Here is a 12,467-nt window from a genome sequence, read left to right as displayed (position 1 = left end):
CTTGATTGAGAATTTTTATTATGAATGGATGTTGAATTTTGTCACATGCTTTTTCTGCTTCCACTGAGATGATCATATGAGTTTTATCCTTCATTTTGTTAATGTGTATCATGTGGATTGATTTGCAAATATGTATCCATGCCTGAATTTCTGGGAAAAAATCTACTTGATGGTGGTGGGTGATCCTCTTAATGTATGTTGAATTTACCTTGCTAGTATTTTGATGAGGATTTTTGCATTTGTGTTCATCAGGGATGTTGGCCTGTAATTTTGCTTTGTAGTGTCTTTATCTGGTTTTGGTATCAGGGTAATACTGGCCTCATGGAATGTATTTGGTTTCAATTTTTTTTTTCTATTTTGAAATAGTTTGAGAAGAATAATTATTCACTATTCTTTAAATGTTTGGTAAAATTACCTGGTAATTAGTTACCTAGTTATCTAGAAGTTATCTGGTACTATACCTCTATTTATTGGGAGTTTTTGTATTACTGATTTAATTTTGTTACTAGTAATTAGTCCATCCAGATTTTCTATTTCTTCCTTATTCAGTGTTGGAAAATTGTATATTTCTAGGAATTTATTCATTTCTTCTAGGTTGTCCAGTTGGTTGGCATATAGTTGGCTTTTTTTTTTAAGAATTTTATTTATTTATTCATGAGAGAAAGAGAGAGGCAGAGGGAGAAGCAGGCTCTTCACTGAGCAGGGAACCTGATGCAGGACTTGATCCCAGGACCCCAGGATCATGACCTGAGCCGAAGGCAGACACTTAACCATCTGAGCCACCAAGGTGCCTGGCATATAATTTTTCTTAGTAGTCTCTTATAATCCTTTGTAGTTGTGTTTTGATTGTAACTTCTCTTTCATTTCTGATTTTATTAATTTAAATTGTTTCTTCACTTTTTTTTTTTTTTTTGAGGATTCTGGCTGAAGGTTTATCGGTTTATCTTTTCAAAAACCAGCTTCTAATTTCATTAATCTTTTCTGTTGTTTTTTTAGTCTCTATTTCACTTATTTCTGTTGTGATTTTTATTAGTGCTACTAACTGGGTTATATTTGTTCTTGGGTTTTTGTTTTGTTTTGTTTTTAGTTCTTTAAATATAAGGTTCAATTGCTTATTTGAGATTTCCCTTTTTTCTTTAGCAAAGCCTGTACCATTATAAACTTCCCTCAGAGAACTACTTTTATGACATCCCACAGATTTTGAACTTTTATGTTTCCATTTTCTTTGTCTGCATGTATTTTTTAATTTTCTCCTTGATCTCTTCATTGATCCATTGCTTGTATAACTACATGTTGTTTAGCCTGCATATGTGTGCGGGGTGTTTTTCCAGTTTTCTTATAATTAATTTCTGGTTTCATACCATTGTGCTCAGAAAAGATACTTGATATGATTTCCATCTTAAATTTATTGAGACTTTTTTTGTGGCCTGACATGTGATCTGTCCTAGAGAATGTTCCATGTACCCTCAAGAAGAAAGTATATTTTGCTGATTTGGGATGAAATGTTCTGCATGCATCTATTAAGTTCATCTGATCTGTTGTGTGGTTCAAAGCTGCCGTTTCCATATTGATTTTTTGTCTGAATGATCTGTCCATTGATGTAAATATGGTGTTAAAGTCTCCTACTGTTATTGTATTATTGTCAGTTTCTCCCTTTATGTATGTTAATATTTGCTTTATATTAGGTGCATAAATATGTGTAATTGTTAAGTCCTTTTGTTAGCAATTGATCCCTTTATCATTACATCGTGCCCTTTGTCTCTTATTACAGAATCTGTTTAAAAAGTGTTTTCCTTCGTGTACATATTGCTGCCCCAGCTTTTTTCCTTTTCTTTTTTTTTTTTTTTCTTTTTGTCTTTTGCCCTTTGTCTTACATTTACATGAATATCTTTTTCATCCTCTCATTTTTGGTAGTCTGAATATGTCTTAGGATCTGAAGTGAATCTCTTGTAGGCAGCATATAGATGGGTCTTGTTTTTTATCCACTCAATTATCCTGTGTTTTTTTGTTTTTTTTTGTTTTTTTTAGAAACAGACTCTTTAAGATTTTATTAATTTATTTGTCAGAGAGAGAGAGCAAGCGAGCACAGGCAGACAGAGTGGCAGAGGGAGAAACAGGCTCCCTACAGAACAGGGAGCCCGATGTGGGACTCGACCCCAGGACGCTGGGATCATGACCTGAGCTACCCAGGCGTCCCTATCCTGTGTTTTTTTTTTTTTTAATAAGATTTTTTTTTTAATGTTTTTGACAGAGAGAAATCACAAGTAGATGGAGAGGCAGACAGAGAGAGAGAGAGAGGGAAGCAGGCTCCCCGCCGAGCAGAGAGCCCGATGAGGGACTCGATCCCAGGACCCTGAGATCATGACCCGAGCTGAAGGCAGCGGCTTAACCCACTGAGCCACCCAGGCGCCCCACCTATCCTGTGTTTTTTGATTGGAGTATTGACTCCATTTTCATTTGAAGTAATTACTGACATGTATATAGGTATATACAAAATAATATTGCCATTTTGTCAATTGTTTTGTTTGTTCTTGTGGTTCTTTCCTGTTCCTTTCCTCTCTTGCTGTCTTCCCTCATGACTGATGTCTTTCTTTAGTTTTATGAAAGTTGGATTTTTTTGTGTGTATATCTTTTTTTTTTTTCTTTTTTTGGTTTTTGGTTACCATGAGGTTCATATATAACATCCTAGGTATATAACATTTTGTACTTAAATTGGTGGTTGCTTAAGTTTGAACACATTTGAAAGGCACAATTTTACTCCTTAATGTTTTATATATGTCATATTTTACATCTTTTTATTTTATGAGTCCTTAACTAATTTTTATGTAGTTTACTACTTTGGTCTTTTCAACTTTCATACTAGCTTTATAAATGATTGATCTACCAACTTTATTGTTTGCTAGTGAAATTGTTTTCCTTTCATAATTTTCTTCTACTCATAGGCCAGTTTAGTCATGATGAACTACTTAACTTTTGTTTTAGATAATATCTCTCATCAATTCTGAATGATAATCTTGCTCGGTAGAGTATTCTTGGCTGTATGTTTTTTTTCTTTCAGCACTTGGAATATGAATATATATATACATAATATGTTTACTTTATATATATATATATATATATATATATATATATATATATATATAAATGCCACTCTCTTATCTGTAAGGTTTCTGCTGAAAAGTCAGCTGATAGTCTTATGGGGTTCCACTTATACAAAACTAGTTGTGTTTCTCTTAATGCTTTTAAGAGCCTCTCTTAATCTTTAATTTTTGACTTTTCCTTGTTATGTGACTTGGCGTGATCCTCCTTGGGTTCATCTTTTTTGGGGTTCTCTGTGCTTCTTGGACTTGGATGTCCATTTCCTTTTCCAGGTTAGGAAAGTTTTCAACTAGTATTTTTTCAAGGTGTTTTTTTTTTGCTCCTTTCCCTCTCTCTTCTCCTTCTGATTACTATAATATTAATGTTAGTATGCTTATTGTTTCAGTGGTATTTTAACCTATCCTTGGTGGGCTTTTTCTTAATTTTTTTTTTTTTGTGTGCTGTTCAGCTTAGATACTTTACAGTATTCTGTATTCTAGGTAGCTGCTCCATTATTATATGTCCTCTAATCTGCTGCTGATTCCTTCTAATATATATTTCATTTAAGTTATTGTATTCTTCAGCTCTGATTGGTTCTTTTTTATATTTTCTGCCTCTTTGTTGAAGTTCTGAGTTCCTCCAGTCCTCTCTCAAGTCCAGTGAGGCTCTTTATGATTATTACTGTCAACTCTATCAGCTAGATTGCGTATCTCTGTTTCATTTGGTTCTTTAGTCTTGTTCTCTCATTTACTTTTTTAAAGACTTATTTATTTTAGAGAGAGAGAGAATAGGAGGAGGAGGGGTAGAGGCAGAAGGAGAGAAGCAGACTCCCCACTGAGCATGGAGGCTGATGCAGGGCTCAGTCTTATGATCCTGAAATCACGACCTGAGCCAAAATCAAGAGTTGGACACTTAACTGACTGGGCCACTCAGGGGGCCCTTGTTCTTTCATTTTGAGCATATTTCTTTGTCTGCTCATTCTGTTTTACTTTCTGTGTTTGATTCTATGAATAAGATGTAATAGTTACATCTCCCAGTCTGGGAGGTATGGCCAAGTGTAGGAATATCCCCTGCATGGACTGTGTATGCCTGGCAACTTAGGCTGGCTGGCTGGAGCTGTAGCAGGTACAGGCAAGGGGCATGAGGGCACTGTACATCAGGGACACCCACAAACCTGGTTGCGCCACATAGGGGGTGTCATTTCAGAAAAGCTGCTTCTGGACCAGGCACAGACCAGGGAGTCCCTGAGGTGCTCCACATCAGGGCCATTTTGGCAAGAGGGTTGGAACTATAATCAGTGCGGGCTAGGGTTGTTCCATTACCTACCACACTGGGATAGCCTTACTGGGAGACTAAAGCTGGGAAGGTACTGGCAGGGGTACCACCTTGGGTATGCAGCTGGAGTTGGTGTAGACTGGGTGCCCAAGACTCCCCAAGGCAACAGGCTACCTGAAACACCCAGACTCTGCTCCCGTCTGAATATCAAGGTGGAGAAGGAACATAAACAATGGTGTTCACCAGCACCTCTGATCTAGAGAGAGTTCTAGCTATTCCTCTGCTGTTTGGTGGACACTCTGGGGTAGTAAAAAGGTTTCCATCACTTCTAATGTAGTTGTCCTTTAATCTGCAGCTTTTTTCTGTGACCTAGGATGGGCATCTCTTCTACTGGTCCTTCGGTACTTTCACCCCCACTGCATTTCACAGCATCAAAGGTCAGATTCCTATCATTACTGTGTTTCTGTCTCTTCTACCCCTCTTTCCATGGTCCCTCATCTTTTGTTGTATAGGAGCTGTTCAGTCAGCCCTGTTCTTCAAGAGGAATTGCTCCATATACAGGTATACATTTGGTGTGTTTGTGGGAGGAAGGGAGTTCAGAGTCTTCCTACACTGCCATCTTGGACTTCTCTCCCATTAGGTTTTTAATATAAATGATGATTATCAGCTACAGTTTTGTCTTATGTAAATTCTTATATCTTGCATTTTCTTTGTGACACATTAATGGTGTCTGTTCTGGCCAGGCCTTTAGTCTGCAGAGGAAGCATCAGCAGTCAGAGCCATTTTCCTGGAATGGGTCTCAGTCTAAGAAAGTTGCACCTGAAATTCCTCTGTTAAGTGTGTTGGGTTTGTGTATAGGTTCTGGGTATGTGGTCTTTATCAAATTAAGATAATTTCCTTCTATTCCTCTTTTTCTAGGAGTCTTTAATCATAAATATTGAACTTTATCAAATGTTCTTTGTCTGTGAGATAATCCTATATATAATCTTTCTCTTTTGTTCTATTCCTACATAGATAGATTTTGATAGTGAATCATCCTTGAATTCCTGAGCTAAATTCACATAATGATTCTGTTACTTTTTACTACATTTAAAAAAAAAATAAGCTCTATGTCCAATGTGGGGCTCAATCAAATTCAAGACCCTGAGATCAAGAGTCACGTGATGCACCAACTGAGGCACCCTGGTGCCCCTGGGTTAGCTATTCTTTAATTTAGGATTTTCCATTTTTATTCTATGAACTATTTTTCTGTCTTTATCTGGTTTTAGAAGCAAGGTTATATTAGCCTTATAATATTAATAGATTATAATTCTTTAAAGCTTACTACCAGTCCTGAGGGTTTGGGAGTTCTTGAGAATATCTTTGGTTACCATTTCAATTTCTTTCATGATTATTGAACTATTTGAATATACTCTTCATGTCTTCTTATTCATGGGGTCATTTAAAATTGAGTAATTTTTTTCTTTATAGCCAATGATACTTAATTACATTTTTGTATGTGCATTTCTATATATAATTTGATATTTATATATAAAGGGCCTTTTTATTTTTTAACTTAAAGTTTGTTAGTTAACATACAGTGCAATATTAATTTCTGGGGTAGAATTCAGTGATTCATCACTTTTATACAACACCCAGTGCTCATCACAAGTGCCTTTTTTAATTCTCATCTAACCCACCCCCCACCAATTTCCCTCAACCCTCAGTTTATTCTCTGTTGTTAAGAGTCTCTTATGGCTTGTTTTCCTCCTTTTTTTTCTGTTTCCCCTTCCCATATGCTCATCTCTGTTCTTTTTTAAATTCCACATATGAGTGAGATCATATGGTATTTGTCTTTCTCTGACTTATTTCTCTTAGCATAATACACACTAGTTCCATCCACCTGCTGCTAATGGCAAGATTTCATCCTTTTTATGGCTAATATTCCATGTGTATAGATACCATATCTTCTTTATCCATCAGTTGATCAACATTTGGGTTGTCTCCATAGTTTGGCTATTGTTGATAATGCTGCTATAAATGTCAGGATGTGTTATATACCCCTTTGAATCTGTATTTTTATATACTGGTAAACACCTAGTAGTGCAAGTGCCAGATCGTAGGGTGGTTCTATTCTTAACTTTATGAGGAACCTCCAAACTGTTCTCCAGAGTGGCTATACCAGTTTGCATTCCTACCAACAGTGCAAGAGGATTCCCCTTGTCTGTATCCTTGCCAACACCTGTTGTTTCTTCTTCTGTTGTTAATTTTGCCCCTTTCTGACAGGTATAATGTGGTATTCCATTATGGTTTTGATTTGTATTTCCCTGATGATGGTGATGTTGAGTATCTTTTCATGTGTCGATTAGCCATCTGGGTGTCTTATTTGAAAACATGTCTATTCATGTCTTCGGCCCATTTAGTAACGTATTATTTGTTCCATAGGTGTTGAGTTTGATAAGAAAAAGAGCCTTTCTCAATTGACTATTTGAATGGGGTCATAAATCCAGAATTGTGGCATAGTTGCTCAAGTGTTTTTTTGTTAATTCTTATAATTTAAACTCTTTAAATATCTTTCCAGTAGATGAGACTGATTGCCGAAGCTGGCTGGAACAGCATGTGGTTCATCAGTACTGGACAGCCAGATCCTCAAGATTTCCTCATAGTTTACATTTGCACTCCAATTTAGCTGCTGTCTGGTAAGAAGCTAAGTTTTTCATTTAATGTGTTAAGAAGCTTTTATATTTTAATATTTGCTTTTGATTTATGATTTAAATAAAAAACTTCCCTGAAATTTAAAAAAATTTTTAGCAATTCTAATTTAACACATTTTCAGCTATTTATTTTTAAAATGAGATTATTATTTAATTATAGTCTGTTTTTTGATTTGTTACTTTCAAAGCTAATGGTTTGGTAGCTAATGAATTAGGTCACCTATTTGAGATCTTTTTAAAAATCTAATGCACCTACTTAAAAATACAGTTAATCTTTTTCTAAAACAATACATAGTTTTAAACACTTGGCTAAATCAGCAAAGAATATAATAATTGGAATTATTCTGGGTTGCCTGGATGGCTCAGTTGGTTAAGCATCTGCCTTTACTTCCAGTCATGGTTCCAGCATGCTGGGATTGAGCCCCACATCAAGCTCCCTGCTCAGCAGAAAGCCTTCTTCTCCCTCTATCCCCATCTCACCACCCCCACCCCCAGTTTATGCTTTCTCTACCTATTTCTCTCTCTCTGAAATAAATAAATATTATCTTTTTTAAAAAATTGGAATTGTTCTGAAAGTACTTCTCTGAGAATATTACGGTTGACATGTAGAAATGAGTGTGCAAGGGCATTTAAAACATATTATTATGTTTATTTGCTTATTGATTACTGGTTAAATTACCACTAAATGCATGTATTCCTTAATGCATTTTACTTCATGAGAAACCATTTTATTGACATTTGATGTTTGCTAATAGGGACCAACACTTGTATAGCAGTGACCTGTTATATGTTCCAGATGACAGAGTTTTTGTTACTGAGACACAGATTATTCGAGAAACCTTATGGTAAGACCTGTTAAGCTAATTACTAATATAGAAGACTTTATTACTAAGAGGCAGAATTTTGTTTTTTTAAGGAAAAGTATTCATTTTTTAAGGAAAAGTATTCATAAAGTATTCACATACATACTAGAAATAGGCCATTGGGTTTAATCCAAAACTGTTTCTAATGGGCACCTAAAGCATAAAATGTGGGACTGAGAAAACCTAAACTTCAAAGTCAATTGTAGAGATTGTGAGAATTTGATATTTACTTCTTTTCTGTTTTAAATCATGTAGTATGCTATTTAATTAGGTTACACCATTATTATTTTTTTTAATTACTCAGTCTGACTGAGTAAACGAAAGACTCCTAGTTTGCTAGGCAGAGTATATCAGTGAGAGCCTGTGTCCTATACCTGGAAACCAGGAATCTATGAATTTACATTGTGGAGAAAAAAAAATTTTTTTTAATTTAAATTGTGTTCACATAAAAATGAAAATGAGAAATGCAGCATGTAGTGCTAGTACTATTAAGATTTCCAGATTCTGGTGCTCTCAGCCACAAAGGATAATATTGACATTCTTTTTTTCTTTTTTTTTTTTTTCCCCCGATACTTCTGCAACTTCTGCAGCTTTATTTTTTTAATTCAGTTAGCCAACATCTAGTACATACTTAGTTTCAGGTGTATTGTTCAGCAGTTCATCAGCTGCATGTAACACCCAGTGATCATCATATCACGTGCCCTCATTAATGCCCATCACTAAATCACCCCATCCTCCCACTCACCTTCCTTCCAGCAACCCTCAGTTTGCTTCTTACAGTCAAGAGTCTCTTATGGTTCTCCCTCTCTGATGACTTCCCATTCAGTTTTCGCTCCCCTACCCCATGATCCTCTATGATGTTTCCTGTACTCCACATATGAGTGAAACCGCATGATAATTGTCTTTCTCTGACTCATTTCACTAGCATAATATCCTCCAGTTCATTCATGTTGATGTGAATAATGTGTTCATCCTTTCTTATGGCCAAGTAATATTCCATTGTATATACAAGCCACATCTCCTTTATCCATTATCCATTCAACTGTCGGGAGACATCTTGGCTCTTTCCACAGTTTGGCTATTGCTACCAGAACATTGGGGTGTAGGTGCCCCTTCTTTTTACTCCGTCTGTAACTTTGGGGTAAATACCCAGTAGTGCAGTTGCAGGGTTGTAGGGTAGTTCTGTTTTTTACATCCTGAGGAGATAAGGTATCATGTCATCTGTGGAGAGAGAGTTTGACTTCTTTGCCAGTTTGAATGCCTTTTATTACTTTTTGTTGTCTGACTGCTGAGGCTAGAATTTACAGTACTATGTTAAACAACAGTGGTGAGAGTGGACATCCCTCTCATGCTCCTGACCTTAGTGGAAAAGGTCTCAGTTTTTCCCCATTGAGAATGATACTCTCTGTAGGCTTTTCATAGATGGCATTTAAAATATTGAGGTATGTTCCTTCTATCCCTACACTGTAGAGAGTTTTATTCAAGAAAGCATGCTGTTAGTGGCATTGGTTTTGGTGACATTTATTTCATTTCTTTCAAAATAAAATATTTCTGAATTTAAGAAAAAAAAAAGTGTGCTGTATTTTGTCAAATGCTTTCTCTGATGCAATGTTTTCTCTGATCAATTGAATCATATGGCTCTTGTCCTTTCTTTTATTAATGTATCACAATGATTAGTACCTGAATGTTGAACCACCCTTACAGCCAAGGAATAAATTCCACTTGGCTGTGGGAAATAATCCTTTTAATGTACTTTTGGTATTTGTTGAGAGTGTTAATAAGATTGATAAGGACCCAAATTAATGAAATCATGGGTGAGAGGGGAGAGATCACAACCAACACCAAGGATACAGAAAAAATTGTTAGAAAATTTTTATCAGCAAGTGTATGCCAACAAATTAAGCTAGTATCTAGGTGAGTATGTTGGCATCCATGTTCATCAGGGACATTGGTCTGTAATTCTCTTTTTTGATAGGGTCTTTGCCTGGTTATGGAATCACAGTAATGCCGGCCTCATAGAACAAGAATAGGAGTTTTCCTTCCATTTCTGTTTTTTGAGACAGCTTCAAACGAATAGGTATTAATTTCTTCTATAGATGTTTGGTAGAATTCCCCTGGGAAGCCATCTGGCCCTGGACACTTGTTTTTTTTTTGGACATTTTATATTACTGCTTCAGTTTCCTTGCTGGTTATTGGTTTGTTCGGATTTTTCTTCTGTTTCAGTCTTGGTAGTTTATAAGCTTCCAGGAATGCATCCATTTCTTCCAGATTGCTTAATTTGTTGGCATATAGTTACTCATAATATGTTCCTAATATTGTTTCTGTATCCTTGGTGTTGGTCATGATCTCTCCTCTCTCATTCATGATTTTATTAATTTGGGTCCTTTCTCTTTTCTTTTTGATAAGGAGCTAGGGGTTTATCAATCTTATTAATTCTTTCAAAGAACCAGATTCTTTCTAATCTGTTCTACTGTTCTTCTGGTTTCTATTTCATTAATTTTTTCTCTAATCTTTATTATTTCTCTTCCCCTGCTTGTTTGGGGCTTTATTTGCTGTTCTTTTTCCAGCTTCTTTAGGTTCAGGGTTAGCTTGTGTATTTGAGATTTTTCTAATTTTGTGAGAAAGGTTTATATTGCAGTGTTCTCTTAGGACCACATTTGCTATATCCCAGAAGTTTTGAACTGTTATTTTCATTTTCGTACATTTTTATGAATTTTTTACATTGTTCTTTAATTTCCTGGTTGGCCCATTCATTCCTTAGTAGGATGCTCTTTAACCTCCAGTTGTGTGCGTTCCACAAATTTCTGCTTGTGAGTGAGTTTAAGGTTAAGGAATTGTGGTCTGAAAATATTAAGGGAATAATCCCAAACTTTTGGTATTGGTTGACACCTGATTTATGATCCTGTATATGATCTATTCTGGAGAATGTTTCGTGTGCACTCGAGAAGAATGCATTTCCTGTTACCTTAGAATGGAATTCTCTAAATACCTCTGTGAAGTCCATCTGGTCTATTATGTCTTTCAAAGCCCTTGTTTCATTGTTGATCTCTGCTTAGATGATCTGTCCATTACTGTGAGTGGGGTGTTAAAGTCCCCTTCCATTATTGTATTATTATCAATGTGTTTCTTTAATTTTGTTATTAGTTCGTTTATATTATTAGCTGCTCCCAAGTTAGGAGCATAAATATTTATAATTGTTAGATCTTAAAGGGTTGAAAAGACCCTTTAAGTATGATGTAGTATACCTCTTTATCCCATACTACAGTCTTTTACTTTAAAGTCTAATTTGTCTGATATGAGGATTGCTACCCCAGCTTTCTTTTGATGCCCATTAGAATGATAAATGGTTCTGTACCCCCTCATTTTCAATCTGAAGGTATCTTTAAGTCAAAAATGAGTCTCTTGTTGAAAGCATATCGATGGGTTTTTGCTTTTTTACCCAATCTGATACCCTGTGTCTTTTGATTGTAGCATTTAGCCCATTTACACTCAGAGTAATTGCTGAAAGATACAAACTTAGTGCCATTGTATTACCTGTAAAATCCCTGTTTCTTTAGATTATCTCCATTTCTTTCTGGTCTTTTTACTTTGGGGCTCTCTCTTTGCTTACAGGAGCTGATTTAGTGGTTCCATGTTCTTTCAGTTTCTCTCTGTCCTGGAAGCTCTTTATCTCTTTCCATTCTGAGTGACAGCCTTCCTGGATAAAGTATTTTTGGCTGCATATTTTTCTCATTTAGCACCCTGAATACATCATGCCAGTCCCTTTTGGCCTGCCAGGTCTTTGTAGATAGGTCTGTTGCCAGCCTAATGTTCCTACCAGTGTATGTTAAAAACCCCTTGTCTTGAGCTGCTTTCAGGATTTTCTCTTTATCTCTGAAATTTGCAAGCTTCCCTTTACATGTTGGGGTCTTAATCTGTTTTTATTGATTTGGGGAGGAGCCCTCACTACCCCTTGGACTTGAATGCCTGTTTCCTTCCCCAAAGTAGGGAAGTTCTCAGCTATGATTTCTTCAAATATACCTTCTATCCCTCTTTTTAATTTTATTTCATTTTTTTCAGTGTTTCAAGATTCATTGTTTATGCACCACATCCAGTGCTCTATGCAATACGTTTCCTCCTCAATACCCACCACCAGGCTCACTTATCCCCCCCGCCACTGACTCCAAATCCCTGTTTGTTTCTCAGAGTCCACAGTCTCTCATGGTTCGTCTACCCCTCCAATTTACCCCAGTTTACTTTTCCTTTGATTCTCCTAATGTCCTCCTTTTTCTTTCTTTTCCCTCACGGACTCCAATAATTCTTTTTTGTTGTTCTTTGCTTTTTTCCCCTAAAATATCATTTATTGAGTACAAATTGCTTACATAGTATAATAAGAGCTCTTTACATGCTTTATAAATGTCTTAGAAACTAATAAGATCAAGTAAAACATTTATTTTTTTGTTTGTTAATCACTATACAGTACTTCATTTATTTTTGATGTAGTGTTCCATGAATCATTATTTGTGTGCTCATTACAACATGTGCCTTCCTTAATACCCATCACCGGGCTACCCCATCC

At 36.0% G+C, this 12,467-nt stretch overlaps 1 protein-coding gene across 3 annotated transcripts in view; it reads left to right on the top strand.

Annotated features, from left to right (window-relative positions):
- Positions 1–12,467, top strand: part of TUBGCP5 (tubulin gamma complex component 5) — a 113,931-nt gene that overhangs the window by 37,788 nt on the left and 63,676 nt on the right. The window contains exons 7-8 of one of the 3 annotated variants that reach the window (XM_059180267.1): positions 6,917–7,031; positions 7,802–7,891. In XM_059180267.1, the coding sequence (XP_059036250.1) occupies positions 6,917–7,031; positions 7,802–7,891 (205 nt within the window). Of the gene's footprint in view, positions 1–6,913; positions 7,032–7,801; positions 7,892–12,467 lie in introns of all 3 variants that reach the window. The other 2 variants (XM_059180266.1, XM_059180268.1) reach the window with 2 other exon arrangements.

The sequence above is a fragment of the Mustela lutreola genome, chromosome 7 (assembly GCF_030435805.1).
Source record: "Mustela lutreola isolate mMusLut2 chromosome 7, mMusLut2.pri, whole genome shotgun sequence".
NCBI classification, from domain to species: domain Eukaryota; kingdom Metazoa; phylum Chordata; class Mammalia; order Carnivora; family Mustelidae; genus Mustela; species Mustela lutreola.
This window is presented reverse-complemented; position numbering and strand designations above follow the sequence as displayed.